General features: G+C 38.4%; 1 protein-coding gene across 7 annotated transcripts in view; it reads left to right on the top strand.

The window, feature by feature from the left end:
• The window catches only part of plekha7 (pleckstrin homology domain containing A7), a 138411-nt gene that overhangs the window by 17270 nt on the left and 107993 nt on the right, over positions 1 to 13148 (top strand). Inside the window, exon 1 of one of the 7 annotated variants that reach the window (XM_020703800.2) lies at positions 4201 to 4458. The exons of the other annotated variants lie outside the window; for them this stretch is intronic. Coding sequence (XP_020559459.1) covers positions 4307 to 4458 — 152 coding nt within the window. The 5' untranslated portion in view covers positions 4201 to 4306. Of the gene's footprint in view, positions 1 to 4200; positions 4459 to 13148 lie in introns of those variants that run through there. 7 annotated transcript variants of the gene reach the window in all.

The following is a 13148-nucleotide window of genomic DNA, read 5'->3' as shown; positions in this document are numbered from 1 at the left end:
TACAAATAAGCTCTTTTTCTAATATCGTTTTTGCATCTGCTGTTAATTCACCACAATTTGTTTAAAGAAATATTCAGAAATACAATTTTAAGCTTAGTTTTCTTATTAAATGTCCTCTATCATCAGGAAAATGCCACGAGGATATGTTAAAAACACAGATTTTATCTGTGTGGGTCTTTAAGGGAAAGGAAAAAATGTATTATTATAAAATGGGTCCTAGATTTAAAAGTGTAAAACAACAATATGAAACCGTAGAAATTTAGATTCAATAAAACTAAACTGCTGGTTTTTGTAAGAGATGTTTCTCATTTATGAAAACTAAATAAAGTAAAATCTAAGAATGTTTTTACAGCAAAACTAAAATAGACAGACCCCAAGTAAGAAACAATATCATGGAAAATACTCTTCAGGGTTAAAGATGCATAACGGGCCAAGATTTATTAGTTTTATTCATTTTAACCAAGGCTGACAATGCCTTTGAATGCCATTATCAGCCTATAGAGATATAGTGTTAATATTATTGTGAATCTTTACTGATGCACAACAATATCCTAATCTGGGTCAAAGGCCCACATTTGTTTTGTATGGAAGCCAGTCTCTCACAAATGAATGAATTAGCAAATTATCAGAGGCATTGCATCCTGTGAACCAGTTTTATGTATTCCAAAAGAAATTGCACGCAAAGTGTTTTAAAGATGAGCTTTAATGGTTAGTGAAGGAAACAGTTTTTCATCACCATTTTCTAAAGCTGAGTATGTAGATGATGAAACTTTTTTATAAATCTGGAGATACATTTAAGTTTAGTGAAATTATCATTGCAACATTTTTATATTTTATTGAATTATCAGGCCATTTTCTTTTAGACCTTGGAGATTTTCCAAGGAGGTCAAAGGAAAAAGGATAGAGACTTCATTTTCAGCTCTTTAGGCTGACCACCTGAATGAGTATATTATTGCTATCATCAAAGTGCATCAGCTTTGAGATTGGACAGAAGTTACGTAAGCCACATGGATTTATTTGATGTCTTTTTATTAACCTTCCTCTGTTCTGTCTCCAGCAGGACCAAAAAGTAATTTTAAAGTTAGAAACAAAGACATCATGAGAACGGGGGAAATTTTAAACAACTACTTTTTTTTGGCTGACTTAAATTTAGGTCTTAAAGGTTGTCTAAACCTTCTGACTACCAGCAATGCAAATTTGTGCTCTGTGGAAGACATTTGTAAACCTGAATACCTCCCAACTACTGCATACGACTGAAATAACTCCTTTTGCTATCTACTGAATAATGCCAAATGTATAAAGATGGAGCTTTGGGACTTGTAGTATTTGATGGATTAAAAAAAAAATTCACGTGACAAATTAGTTTTCTTTGGTATTCAGGAATTAATATTTTTTCTGTTACTTTTTTTATCCAAAATTTTTTTTTTCAAGGAGTAACTTCTTTTTCCCCCCCAACCAAATCAGTGCTTTAGAACTCTTGTGTTTAGACATGTTCTTCACAGTGGTCCTCTTTGTCCTTTATATTGAATCATTCTTTGATGTTTTCTTTAAAATTTGTCTTTTTTTCTGACTTGCTCCCTCTATTCTTCTGCTGCTTTCTTTTTTCCATCTCAGCACTGTGGAATTTGTGGGTCCATTCCAGAACACTGCATGTCTTGGGTGTTTGTGTGTTCAGTATCGTCTTTGAAGATGGGCTGAATATAGATGCCTTGAATATTTAACCTCACCCTCAAGCTATTGTATTAATCCAGCAACTCTCAGAGAACATCTGAGAACAACACAGATGTTTCCATCAGATATGTGGTTTACCATGATACTTTTTGGTAATGGGAGAGGTTTAAAGAAACAATAAAGCTTGATTACAGGCTGCATATTTTGCATTTAGCTTTTCTCATTTAGATTTCTTCTTCATCATCAAAGCTTTTACATACACAGTGTTGTCATCCGTCTGCATGCCTCCAGGACAGCCGAGCTGTAGTCTCGCTCTATAATAATCTCACAAGTTTAAGAGACTGCAAAATGTGATTTCAGAGACAAATGACTTGGAAATGAAAATATTCTAAACAATTTAGAGAATTTTATAAATCATTTTAAATCTAAAATAAAGCTTGGTCTACATAAAACAGAATATTTTTTAAACCCAAGACAAAAAAATCTATCTTGGGATTTAGCTGCTTTTCCCTCCCAGATCTTTGTTGTTTAAAAAAAACAAACATATAACGCTTGCACTCATTTGAGCACTTTTTAATGTCAGACCTCTAATTTCTCTTTTGATGAGTGAGTTTACATCAACATCTTTGTCTTTGTTTTTTGGCTGCCCCCCTTGGCAGCATATAATCCGCCCCCATCTTCAGTGTCCCCTCTTCTCACCCCAACCACCCTCATCTCCTCTTTGACTACATCCTTTAAATTCTTCTTTGGTCTTCCTCAAGGCTTCTATTTAGGTAGCTCAGCAAAATCACAGTTTTTCCTCTCAACATGTCCAAATCATCTCAATCTGGCTTCCCTACATTGATTTCCTAAACATCTATCATTCACTCTGAAGAATTCGTTCAAGATTCCATCCATCCTCATCACTTTCCCAAAGAGGACCTTAACATCTTTAGATCTGCTATCCATGTCTGCTTTTTAATCACACTGAAATAGAAGGTGAAAAAACTGTCAATTGGAGTTGATTTGTCTTTTATTATTTAAGATGTTTGACCTCTTTTACAAGAATCTTTCTCATGTAAAGGATTGAGAAATCCTTTCAACTCTTTATTTTATCCCAAGTACTTGAGGTCAACAGTCCAGGACAACAGAGTGTGGGAAAGAGATACACAAGCGTGTGCAACCATGAATCAATTTCTCAATTGATGAAGCATCTCAGAGAAGAGGTTAAATGTCTTCATTAATAAAAGATAAGTCTAGCTGACTGCCTTTTTTTTTAAAAACCTACTATGTTGATACCATCATTGTAGAAAAATGTTTAATCTATACTGACAAATTTTATAGCACATAACACCTGAAACATTCCTCCATATGTTCCAAGCAGCTTGCAATCGACTCTTCATCTGTTTCCCACACTCTCCTGTTGTTTGGACACTTGACCTTAAGCCTTCTACCTTCTTCATATTTTACTTTATGACATGATCCATTGATCTCTAACTTCAGCCCTCATCCTAACCACTGTTACATTTGTGCATGGTATTTCTATAATGTTTCACATTATAACTAACAAACATAATTTTAATGATTCTTCAACTGGAGCCAGTGGGGCATTTAAGTTGCCCAGAAGAAATTGGATAATGTTTACAGAGTTCATTCATTCAGACTGGATAGAAAGTTTGATTTAATAAACTCCATCATCTAATGGATAGTCATTAAACTGCCAGAAAATGATGAGTACTCCCGTGTCTCCCTGGATCATTTCTGTTGTGAACAATGTGTTTTATTCCAAATAGAACTGGCATACCCACCCTGTCTTATTTAGGGTATGATTTATCTCTAATTTGATTTTATTCCAACTATGATGCTTAATCTAGTGGATTTTTATGGCTGTGTCTTATTTAGACTGTGAGCTTATTTGGGGAAAAAGCTGATTCTTGGCAGGTCCCTACTGAAAAGAGAACTATTTGTAAGAAAAAAAAAACCTCAAAGCTAAACAAAGTTGTCGTACAGCATTTCAGACTGATGGTAATTGTATAACTGTTCTGTAAATAGTTGAAGTTTCGTGGTATTTTTTGTGCTTATTTTAATGTCTAAATAGTGGCATAGAAAATCATTTTTTTTCATTTTATAAAGGGCTATTGCATGTAAAATATGAAAAAATGCATGAAATGTAAAGCCCACAGTTGGAAACATAAATTAGCTTGTAGAATTTCTCTAAATGACAAGCCCACACTCTGCACCATGTGGGACTGAATCGTCTCGTTCCTTGTTGCATGATTGTTGCCTGTGAACCAAACAGAAAGGCTTGAGGCTGGAAAGTGTACGGCCTCCATCTGTCTTTCACACGGAGCAAACAAGGATGGAGACAAAGGAAGAATTGAAGACCTCTGATCCACACAGTAAGAGAGTGAAACAACAAGATGCTTTATACAATGTTGTGAGCCTTAGTGTCTGGTAAGCGGTGGGGGACAGCGGCCCTTCTGTCAGATAGGGTGAGGCTGACAGGGCAGCACATCCAAAATATTTGCAATGCGGTCCGACACTATGAGAAGGAAGAAAAGTCATACTGGGTTTTTAATCCTAAGTTTGTGAGTAAATTTTTTGGTAGACATCAGCAGGATAATATCCTTAAGAACTGTTGTTGTGGTGTGGAAGGATGGGTATGCGTTGGAGCCATTGTCCCACATGGGACCTTGGTCATGAACCAGTACCCATCAAAAGTCACAGCATTTGGACACGAAAGCCCGAGAGATTCACTAACTCTGGTGGCCATGAATTTTCTACTTGGGATCTCAACTGTGACTCAAGGTAAGGACTCCACAGTGAGCCATTTCTTCTCACCACAGAGCAGATATAAACATTGGACTCTGTAAACATGTCAGTGCTCTGATCCCATGTTGGCGGTCTCTGCATTATCTATGCTACATCTGAGGAACATGAGGTGAGTTACAGCTCAGTAGCTTCCTTGTTTCCAGGGAAAATACTCTTCCCTTTGGTACTGTTTATCACGCTGCTCGAACATGTTGATACGAGTTGAACATGATGTCATTTTTATGGATCAGTGATGTGAAGTGGGAGACATAGAAATGGGTGCATACAAGGGTTTTATTGTTAGTGTTGCTTCTGCTGCACCAGGTGGAAATACCACACATGTACAAATTCACATAAAACAGATTATGTCCCAGTTGTGGTTCTGTCTACCACAACTTCACTTTGACGTAAACAAAGACTAAAATTCTGGCACTGATCCTCAGCTGAATGTTACACAAAATTAATTCAGCTTGACAGGAGATATTTGACAGCTTTAGTGACACCGTCAGGTGGTCAGATCCTAATTGGGAGTCGTCTCCTGCTGTTGGATGAGGCCATTGCTGACCTGTTTTTGTTTAAAAAAATATTGAGTTGCTGTGTTCTTCCACTACTATTTTAGATATTTATTTCACACTGAAATAAAGATAGTAAGTGTTAAAAAAACGACTGGCATGGGGAAAGCCAGACAGGACTTCACTGTTCTGTGTTTGTCTCCTACATAGGGTTCAGAGTAGAAAAATGACCAGATGGAATTGTTAAAAAAAAAAAGCGAAACAGATATGCTCACCTATAAAAAAGATGAATTTAAAAAACAAAAGTTATTTGCAGAAACCTAAATTGTATAAATTGGTCACTTGTGTGTGCAACACAGATACTCTTAATGACTGTTGTGCAAGTTTTTATTATCACAGATAATAATGATCAAACTGAATGGAATTTCTTTTAAAATCTGTTTACCATGGAACATTTTGAGTTTGATATTACTCCTAAATATGTTTTAAAAAAAAACATGTTCCATCTTCCACTGATAATAGTTCCGAATTTTTGAGTAATATTGTGGCGGTCTAAGTCTATTTGCATGTGTAAATATTGCATTAAATGTGGTAATGAACACCACCAAGCCCATGTCGGACTTTTCATCTGCTGACCCAACAGAACAAGAAGGTTTGTGTTTGATTTCAGAAATACTCGTGTATTACATGTGTTTTGTGGCTCTCCCGGTTGTGGTTGTAATTCTGGAGTCGTGTTAGTGTCAGTGTCTGTTAGGGGTGCAGAGACACTGCTTTTAATCCAACAGTGATTCACAGAGATGTTTTGTCTGTTATATCTGTGTAATCTTCTTTAAATCTGATCTTTTTTTTATCACCACCAAGTCAATGTAGTGAAGTCAGCTTTGCTTCGATGCCTTTGTTCTTTTTTCCCCTTTTGTGAAGCTTTTCAGTTCACCCACCCAAACGCTATTGCAATGACATAAATGGAAAGTGCTCAGATCCAAGTGTCCTTGAAGAACTGAACCTAGTTAGATGTGTAATTTATTCGGATTGTGCAGTCACTTTAGTGTCTTTTCCAATTAAATCCAAACAGAAGTCAGGTAAGGTCCTGTGGATCAATCTAAAGACAGGAATGGCAAGTGGGTCACATTAACCAAGAGAAGTACCAGTGTGCTCGAGTTTGTGCATGACTGTCGGCCAAACTGCTTCGAAATGTTTTTGTCCGCTGCTTCCATCTGTATTTTTGTCTACACCTCGTCCTACCTGCTTGGTATTCAGGTAGGTATTCAGTTGTTTGGTTGCCTCCAAACATGGTGTGTTTGAGTGAATCAGGTTCACAGATAAACCAGTCTGTTTGGAAAGGGGCTCCTTTTGCCCTGTCCCCTGGGGCATTGAAATGTTAAACTACACATAGTGTCAGGTGGTATTCAGGGAATTTTTGGTTGTTCTTAGATCTTTTGGATTGTATAGTGTTGAGTCATCATCTCTTTTTCCCACAGCCAGGAATCACTATATCACTCATAGGAAAAACAGGAATAAAACCTATTGATTTATCTGCCCTTTTTTTCCTTTTTCTTTTTTTTGTGTTTGAATGGTTGTTTGAGTTATAGGCATTGGCGGGAATCCTTAACCTTTTAATACCAACGCTTTAACTCCAGTATGCCCCAGAGTATTCTTTTGACTATTGTTACTCCAACTGTTTGTGCAATTAATTCTGAAATGAAGAAAAGCAGCTTTATTCTAATTTGCAACGCTGTAGTGAAGTGCTTTTTTGCAATCAATGTGAATCAGCTGATTCTGACTTCTTCTATAGGATTGAAGAGCTTAGGTTACAGCCAGTGCTGTTAATCATGAGCCTTTGATAAATAATTCACAGAGTTCTGCAGACCTTTTTTCTAGAACAATGTCTGTGGGACAAATGAAGCTAAAAAGGTGTTGTTAAAGCTTTATCTCCCAACACCATATTTGGGGGAAAGCAAACACTGTAATTTAGAATAAAAACCTCAAGTTAATTTTCAAGCATTGCAGGACGGAATATCCTGCAATCTTTAAGTAGACTTTTAATGATTTACACTCCTTAAGGACCCACTCTGAAGAAAACAGTGTGTTTGTGTTTTTAACATGTTCGTGTGGCTGTTTCTCACTATGGAGGACACATGTTAAGAAAATTAAGATCAAAACTGCGTTTCTGAGTATTTCTTAATTCAACCATCGTGATGGAGCAAACGACAAAATGAAATTTGAAAAAGCTTGAAGCTGTGACGTAGGTGCTGCAATCCACAGTCCTGAGGCTCCATGATGATGCATCCACGTGCAGAAACATGGACTGTACGGCTGGATTGCTTTCAATTTTTGTTGCACCTCTAATAACACCTCTAGTTGGGGGTGGGAGGGGCTGTAAGATAGTGGGAGAGCGTGTAAACACCGATGATGGGAAATGGGAATGGGTTTACTTTGCACCAACAATCCCGCCCACAGCTCAGAGGAGAATTTCTGATTAAGTCATGCCACTTCGCAGAAACTGTGTCTTACTAAACGACAAAGGTTTTTTTTTTTTTTTTTTTTTTGGCTAAAAACGGTTTAATCATAACTAAAAGTCCAAAGGGGAAAACATTTTACCATAGATGAAAAGATGATCATAGAGAAACTTTCAAATGTTACTCCTATGACATCAGGTGTTCCTGTTTCCAAATCCTCTCTACATGTTTGCTGAAGCATTTTGTAAACCATGTTCAACTTTATCGGGAATTTCATTCTGTTTGCATCTATTAGAAAAAAAACCTACTGTAAATGGTTACAATTTTTATACTCTATGCCCCTCAAAACTCCAAATTTACTCCAAATGTGCTAGTGGGTTTTGATGTTACAGTGGGGATTGTACAAACACTTCACTTTTCATGCTGTCAGGACAGTTTTTATGAACGGTGTGCTGCAGCTTTGGCCGTGGATTTTTTTCTTTCTATTCAGTCGTTATCTGCTTCCCCTGAATGCCTTGCATTTGAGGGCTTTTTCTGGCACATCTGGGTCCTTTGTGTGAATTTAAAAGGAGGCGGAAGTTTTTTGATACACATCTGAGCTGTCAACAAAGGTAGTAACACAGTCAAATTAGTGTGTCTTAGTGAGGATAAGGTCAACACAGGAGGGCACAATGCCGCTGTGGTGTTTCCAAAATCGTTGCGGTCATCTGATTGGCTGTTGGTACCATGCTGGTTGCAAAACTGCCACTGATATGGTGCTTTTGTGTTTTTTTGAACTGATGGTTGGACAGATGGATGCCTCTTTTAGGTTTTTTGGCACCTCTGCTGTGTGAAATGGGTTTTTGAGTCATATTTCTGCCTGTTCGCCCTCTTAGTCCCGTCTCAGTTTGATTGCCTAAAATTCCTAGAGGTAATACATACGATTGCACTGTGATTTAATACAGTCCTACAATTTAAAATGTCTAAAGTCTGTCTAATTTTAATGCATTCCATAGCAAACAGTAATACCGTAAAACAAGAGCTGATTCGAATTAAATAAATTGCAGATTTACCACTGTAATCATTAATGCTCATGGAAAAACAGTCAATTTCCATTCTGTTTGTTGTGGTAACAGTAATTTCATGTCTTTCTTTAGAACATTGAAGCAATTACTGAACATTGATTACTGAGAAAGTCTCACTCTCTACACTGATTAGATCCAGCCCCACTCAAACTAATCACATAACTAGGTCTTTTTTGAGCAGCCTTAAACTTCACGCTGTGACCAAATCAAAAGAGGTTCATGCCAGGATGATGAACAGCTGATTGGGATAGGAGTGTGAGGGTGGTTACAAAGCTATTTCTCTAGGTTTATGTGTGTCCAGAGTTCAAACTAACCCAGGGAAATCCTGAAATCTATTCTAATGATCAAGCCAGAAGGTGAGATCAGTACTTTTATTCGGACTAGACAAATTTTGTGGATTGTAATTTTTGAAAATCTGTTGTTTTTTTGTTATGATTCAATTTTATGAAAAAGCAAAAATGGTCTTGTTCGTCAAATATTTTTTAGGGCAGAATTTGGTCTTCCAGCATTCACAGTTTTAGTGGCTCTTAATGACACATTAATGGACCAAGACCTCTTTCAAAGTTCCATTAACCAAAAGTCAATCCTTGGCCTTCATGGTGTAACTATGTGGCATTTCTGAACAATAGAAAGGTGATGACTGAGCAATGAGCTTGTGGACAATGTCATTTTTCTTCTATTCCAAACATTGGCTCAGACTAAGTTATTGTCAGCTGTTTGCTCAAGAATAAAGTACCCATTTTCTCCTTTTGCATTCTAAATGCCACGGTACAAAACAGGCTTAAAATAGCACAAACTAAATGGTGTTGAGGAAATAACACCTTTTAATGGATGCATTTCTATCAGCATTCAATTAGACCCTGTTCTTACTTTTGATATTTGGTTTGAAAGGTTTCATAAATAATTGTGCTTTGACTCTATTTTCTTTTGACTAAATTCTTTATTTTTGCTTGGTTCATTGAACATCTCAGTTTGACCCCTATAATGACACACCCACAGCTTTTAGTGAGTAAAATCGGATTTGAATTTCTTCCCATACCCATAACATTTCCCACAATGATAAAGGTTCTATAAGCTCTTTTTATTTTTATTTTTTATTGTTGTTGGCATTTAAGGTTGATGTTTTACTACTTGAGGGTCTCCCAAGAATTGAGAGGTTAAACATACTTTATGCTCAGTGTTGCAATCTTGCCATTTTTTTAATGGTCTATTTTCATAGGCTAGAGCTGTGACGGTGTGGGATTTTTGATCACCGCGGTGATGAACCAGCAGCCCCTCCCCCCAAAAAACAAACACAAAGTCCCCCGGCGGCCACGTCGCAAATGAATACAATTGCAACGCGGTATTCTTTATTAACAAATAAAAGTAACAACTAACTACTACCTATCTAACTAATGAACTAACTGTATAGGTGTTGTAGAATGACTGTGTGTGTGTGGGTCACTGCGCTGCCTGTGTAGGAGGAAGGAGCTCACACAGGTGTGTTGGGGGTGCGTGTTGATTCTTCTGCAGCAGAGCGCTCTGGAGCTGCACGCGAGGCTTCACCTGTGCTCTCTGGTACAGACATCTCCTCAGAATATTATATATTGCCCAGTAAGAAACGAGACTGCAGACACTTTGTCACCTTTCCGGTATCCTTGAAGCCGCAGGAGGCTCCGCCTTTATTTATACGGACACGTAACTTTGCACTGCACAAAATAGTTCCCAAACAAAACGTAGTGATATTCATCGCACTCTAACAGTGCGCGTTTGTGTTTGGTGTTACGGAGTGAAGGAGAATAGTAATAACCCCCCCCCACCCCCACCCCCAACACAAAATCCTACGGCGGGTGGCCGTGTCGCGCACTCAAGAACGCACGCAGCTTGTAATGGAAATGAATTCAATGGAAATTAATAATTAGAACGCGTTAAATTTGTCGTATATCCTCACGAGACGGAAGCTTCTTTTGTAGAATCAATGAGGATGTGTATGTGTTTCTGAAACCACACACGTGTGTGTGGGAGAAGAGGGAGCCAGAGCCGCGCGCGCAGCGCAAGAGGTGAGAGGAGCGGCGCAGGGAGTGAAAGAGAACAGTAATGAAAGGTTAACCCCAGAAAACCCTTGAAGTCTGAACACAGGACTAGCAGAAAAAGTACACTATCAGCAAAGATGAATGTGTTTATCCTTCATATGCAGAACAAAAAAAAGAAGTATAAAAAAAAAAAACCAAGTGCGGTGATGCGGTTATCGTCACACTCCTATTATAGGCTACATTTAAAATGCTGTTCCAGGTGTAGCGGATTAACCTTTCTTTAATTTGAGTAATTTCACAACAGTTGCATAAAAGATACTCTTGTAGTTAAATTTCTTGGAAAGGAATGCGTTTTTTATGATAAGTTTTAGGGACGATTGGTAACAAGTGAAGCGAGACAGCAAACGCGTTTTCTAAAGGTAACAGGTTAAACATGGCACACTCTGCCATTAATGCTACAGCTTGAAAGCATGAGCTTTGTAAATGGTAAATGGCGTATACTTAAATAGCGCCTTTCTTCCTACAAGGACAAAGCGCTTTACAGTCACAGACCCATTCACCCAGTCACACACACATTCACACACTGGTGGCCGCTCCGCTGCCAAACACAGGCGCCGGCCTACCACCAGAGGCAAGGTGGGGTTCAGTGTCTTGCCCAAGGACACTTCGGCTCATGGCGGGAATCGAACCTGCAATCTGACGATCATGGGTCGACGCCCCACCGCTGCACCACGGCTGCCCCAGTGTATGACCTTTACCTTTGTATGAAGGTAAAGGTTTGTAGCCAAAAATAGAAATGGTCAGAGATTTTCTTTTTTTGTTGTTGTTGCTGAATAGAAATGTAATGTGAAACTTTGAAACTATTTGCCTCATTATCTGAAGCAGAAGAAATTGAAAGTGCTTTCCAGAAAGAGGCAGCAATCACTGGCAGCATAAAACAAAAAGTTGAAACTGAAATGTCTAAAATGCACATTTAAAAAATACAATTGAAGTATATGTTTCAGTAAATTAAAGGAAATTTGAAATATGTAACTTACATTGATTTACACCATTTGGGTAATGATTAATCGATTACTTCATGAATTGATATATCCAACCAGATCGATCTGTATGGAGCAAGGAAGTTGTTAATCAAATTAAATAGACCTATACCATTATAAAATTGTGTTTATATAATGCTTTTGGCATTTTCACACCAAACGTTTTCTTTTCTATCACAAATAAGTTGTTTCTGTTTTTATTGTTTATCATTTTTTTAACATTTCATTTTGATTTCTGGAAATTACTTTTGCTTTTTGACTTTTCTGTTCGCGAGCCATATATGGCTCTTTTGATGGTCACATGTGGCTCGCAGACAAATCCTTAATTATACTTTTTTTTTTTCATTAGACCAGTCCTTCTCGGGCGCGATGCAATGCCAGAGGCGCGCAGTAGTAGCGGTGCTTGGAGAAAAAACTATCAGTTTACTGTTATCTATTATTTCACAGAGTTTGTACCACCCGGAAACCTTTGAATTGCCTCCCTGAGGAAGAGCGCGCAGTTTTGGGGACGGGATGTGTGAGGAAGAAAGCAGAGGGGGTGGGGGGCGGGGGGGGACCGGCAGCAGGTGAATCGCGCAGAGATCGTAAAAACGTAAACCTGCTGCCCGTCACTCCTGCAGCGTGGGTGTGTGTGTTTGGTTCCATGTCTGTCTCACATCTAAAGAACATTCAGACCTACGATCACGTTTAAAGTCTCAACGCCTGCATGAAGCAGAAACTCACCACGGATCAACCAGACTAGACCATCAGCAAAACTACCACGAGAAATACTCATCATTTATTAGCAACAGTATAACAATGTTATTAAAAATAATCCACAGACTTATTGGACTTTAAAAATGTTGAAATTACATCAAATGCACACATTCATTTGTATATTTAGTTTTAAACATATTGTCGCGGACTGAGTTTAACTTGGCTGTTGGCCCGCGTTAAAAGTTCTGGAGTTCATGGAACGCATCGTTCAAGCAGAGATCTGATTGGCCCTCAGTTCTGTCGCTCAGCCTGTTGTTAGGGAGTTTGGACCAATGGGGTTCAGCCATGGGCCGAATAAGGAAATGGGAGGGCTGGAGCAGGACGGGGGAATATAAAGTTGGGAGAAGCGCTCTCGTCTCGGCGGGACAGATTCTGGAGTTGCTGAATTGATTGTACGGCGTTTGTTGCGGTCTACAGTAACCAGAATAAAGAACCCTAAAAGAGGTTAAGTCTCCGTGCCTTAGTGTGGGAAAGGGACACTACATTATTGTATGGCTCTTTCGAAATTACATTTAAAAATATGTGGCGTTTATGGCTCTCCTGGCCAAAAAGGTTCCCGACCCCTGGCTTAAAGTCTCCCTATGACAATTGATATTTTTTATAAAACGTTGTGACATCACAACAGCTCATGAATGCAACCAGAACGCATTTGCGACAGTTTGGTTGACAGAGATTTAAAAGGAGAAATACCGTAATTTCCGGACTATAAATCGCTACTTTTTTCCTGCGCTTACAGCCCTGCGGCTTGTTCAGTGACGCGGCTAATTTATGGATTTAATTGGCAGCCGCCATGTACGTATTTTCGGACTCAGTGAATGGTTTGAATTCTCTATCTGACACCAAGCAC

The sequence above is a fragment of the Oryzias latipes genome, chromosome 6, assembly GCF_002234675.1.
Source record: "Oryzias latipes chromosome 6, ASM223467v1".
NCBI lineage: Eukaryota > Metazoa > Chordata > Actinopteri > Beloniformes > Adrianichthyidae > Oryzias > Oryzias latipes.
This window is presented reverse-complemented; position numbering and strand designations above follow the sequence as displayed.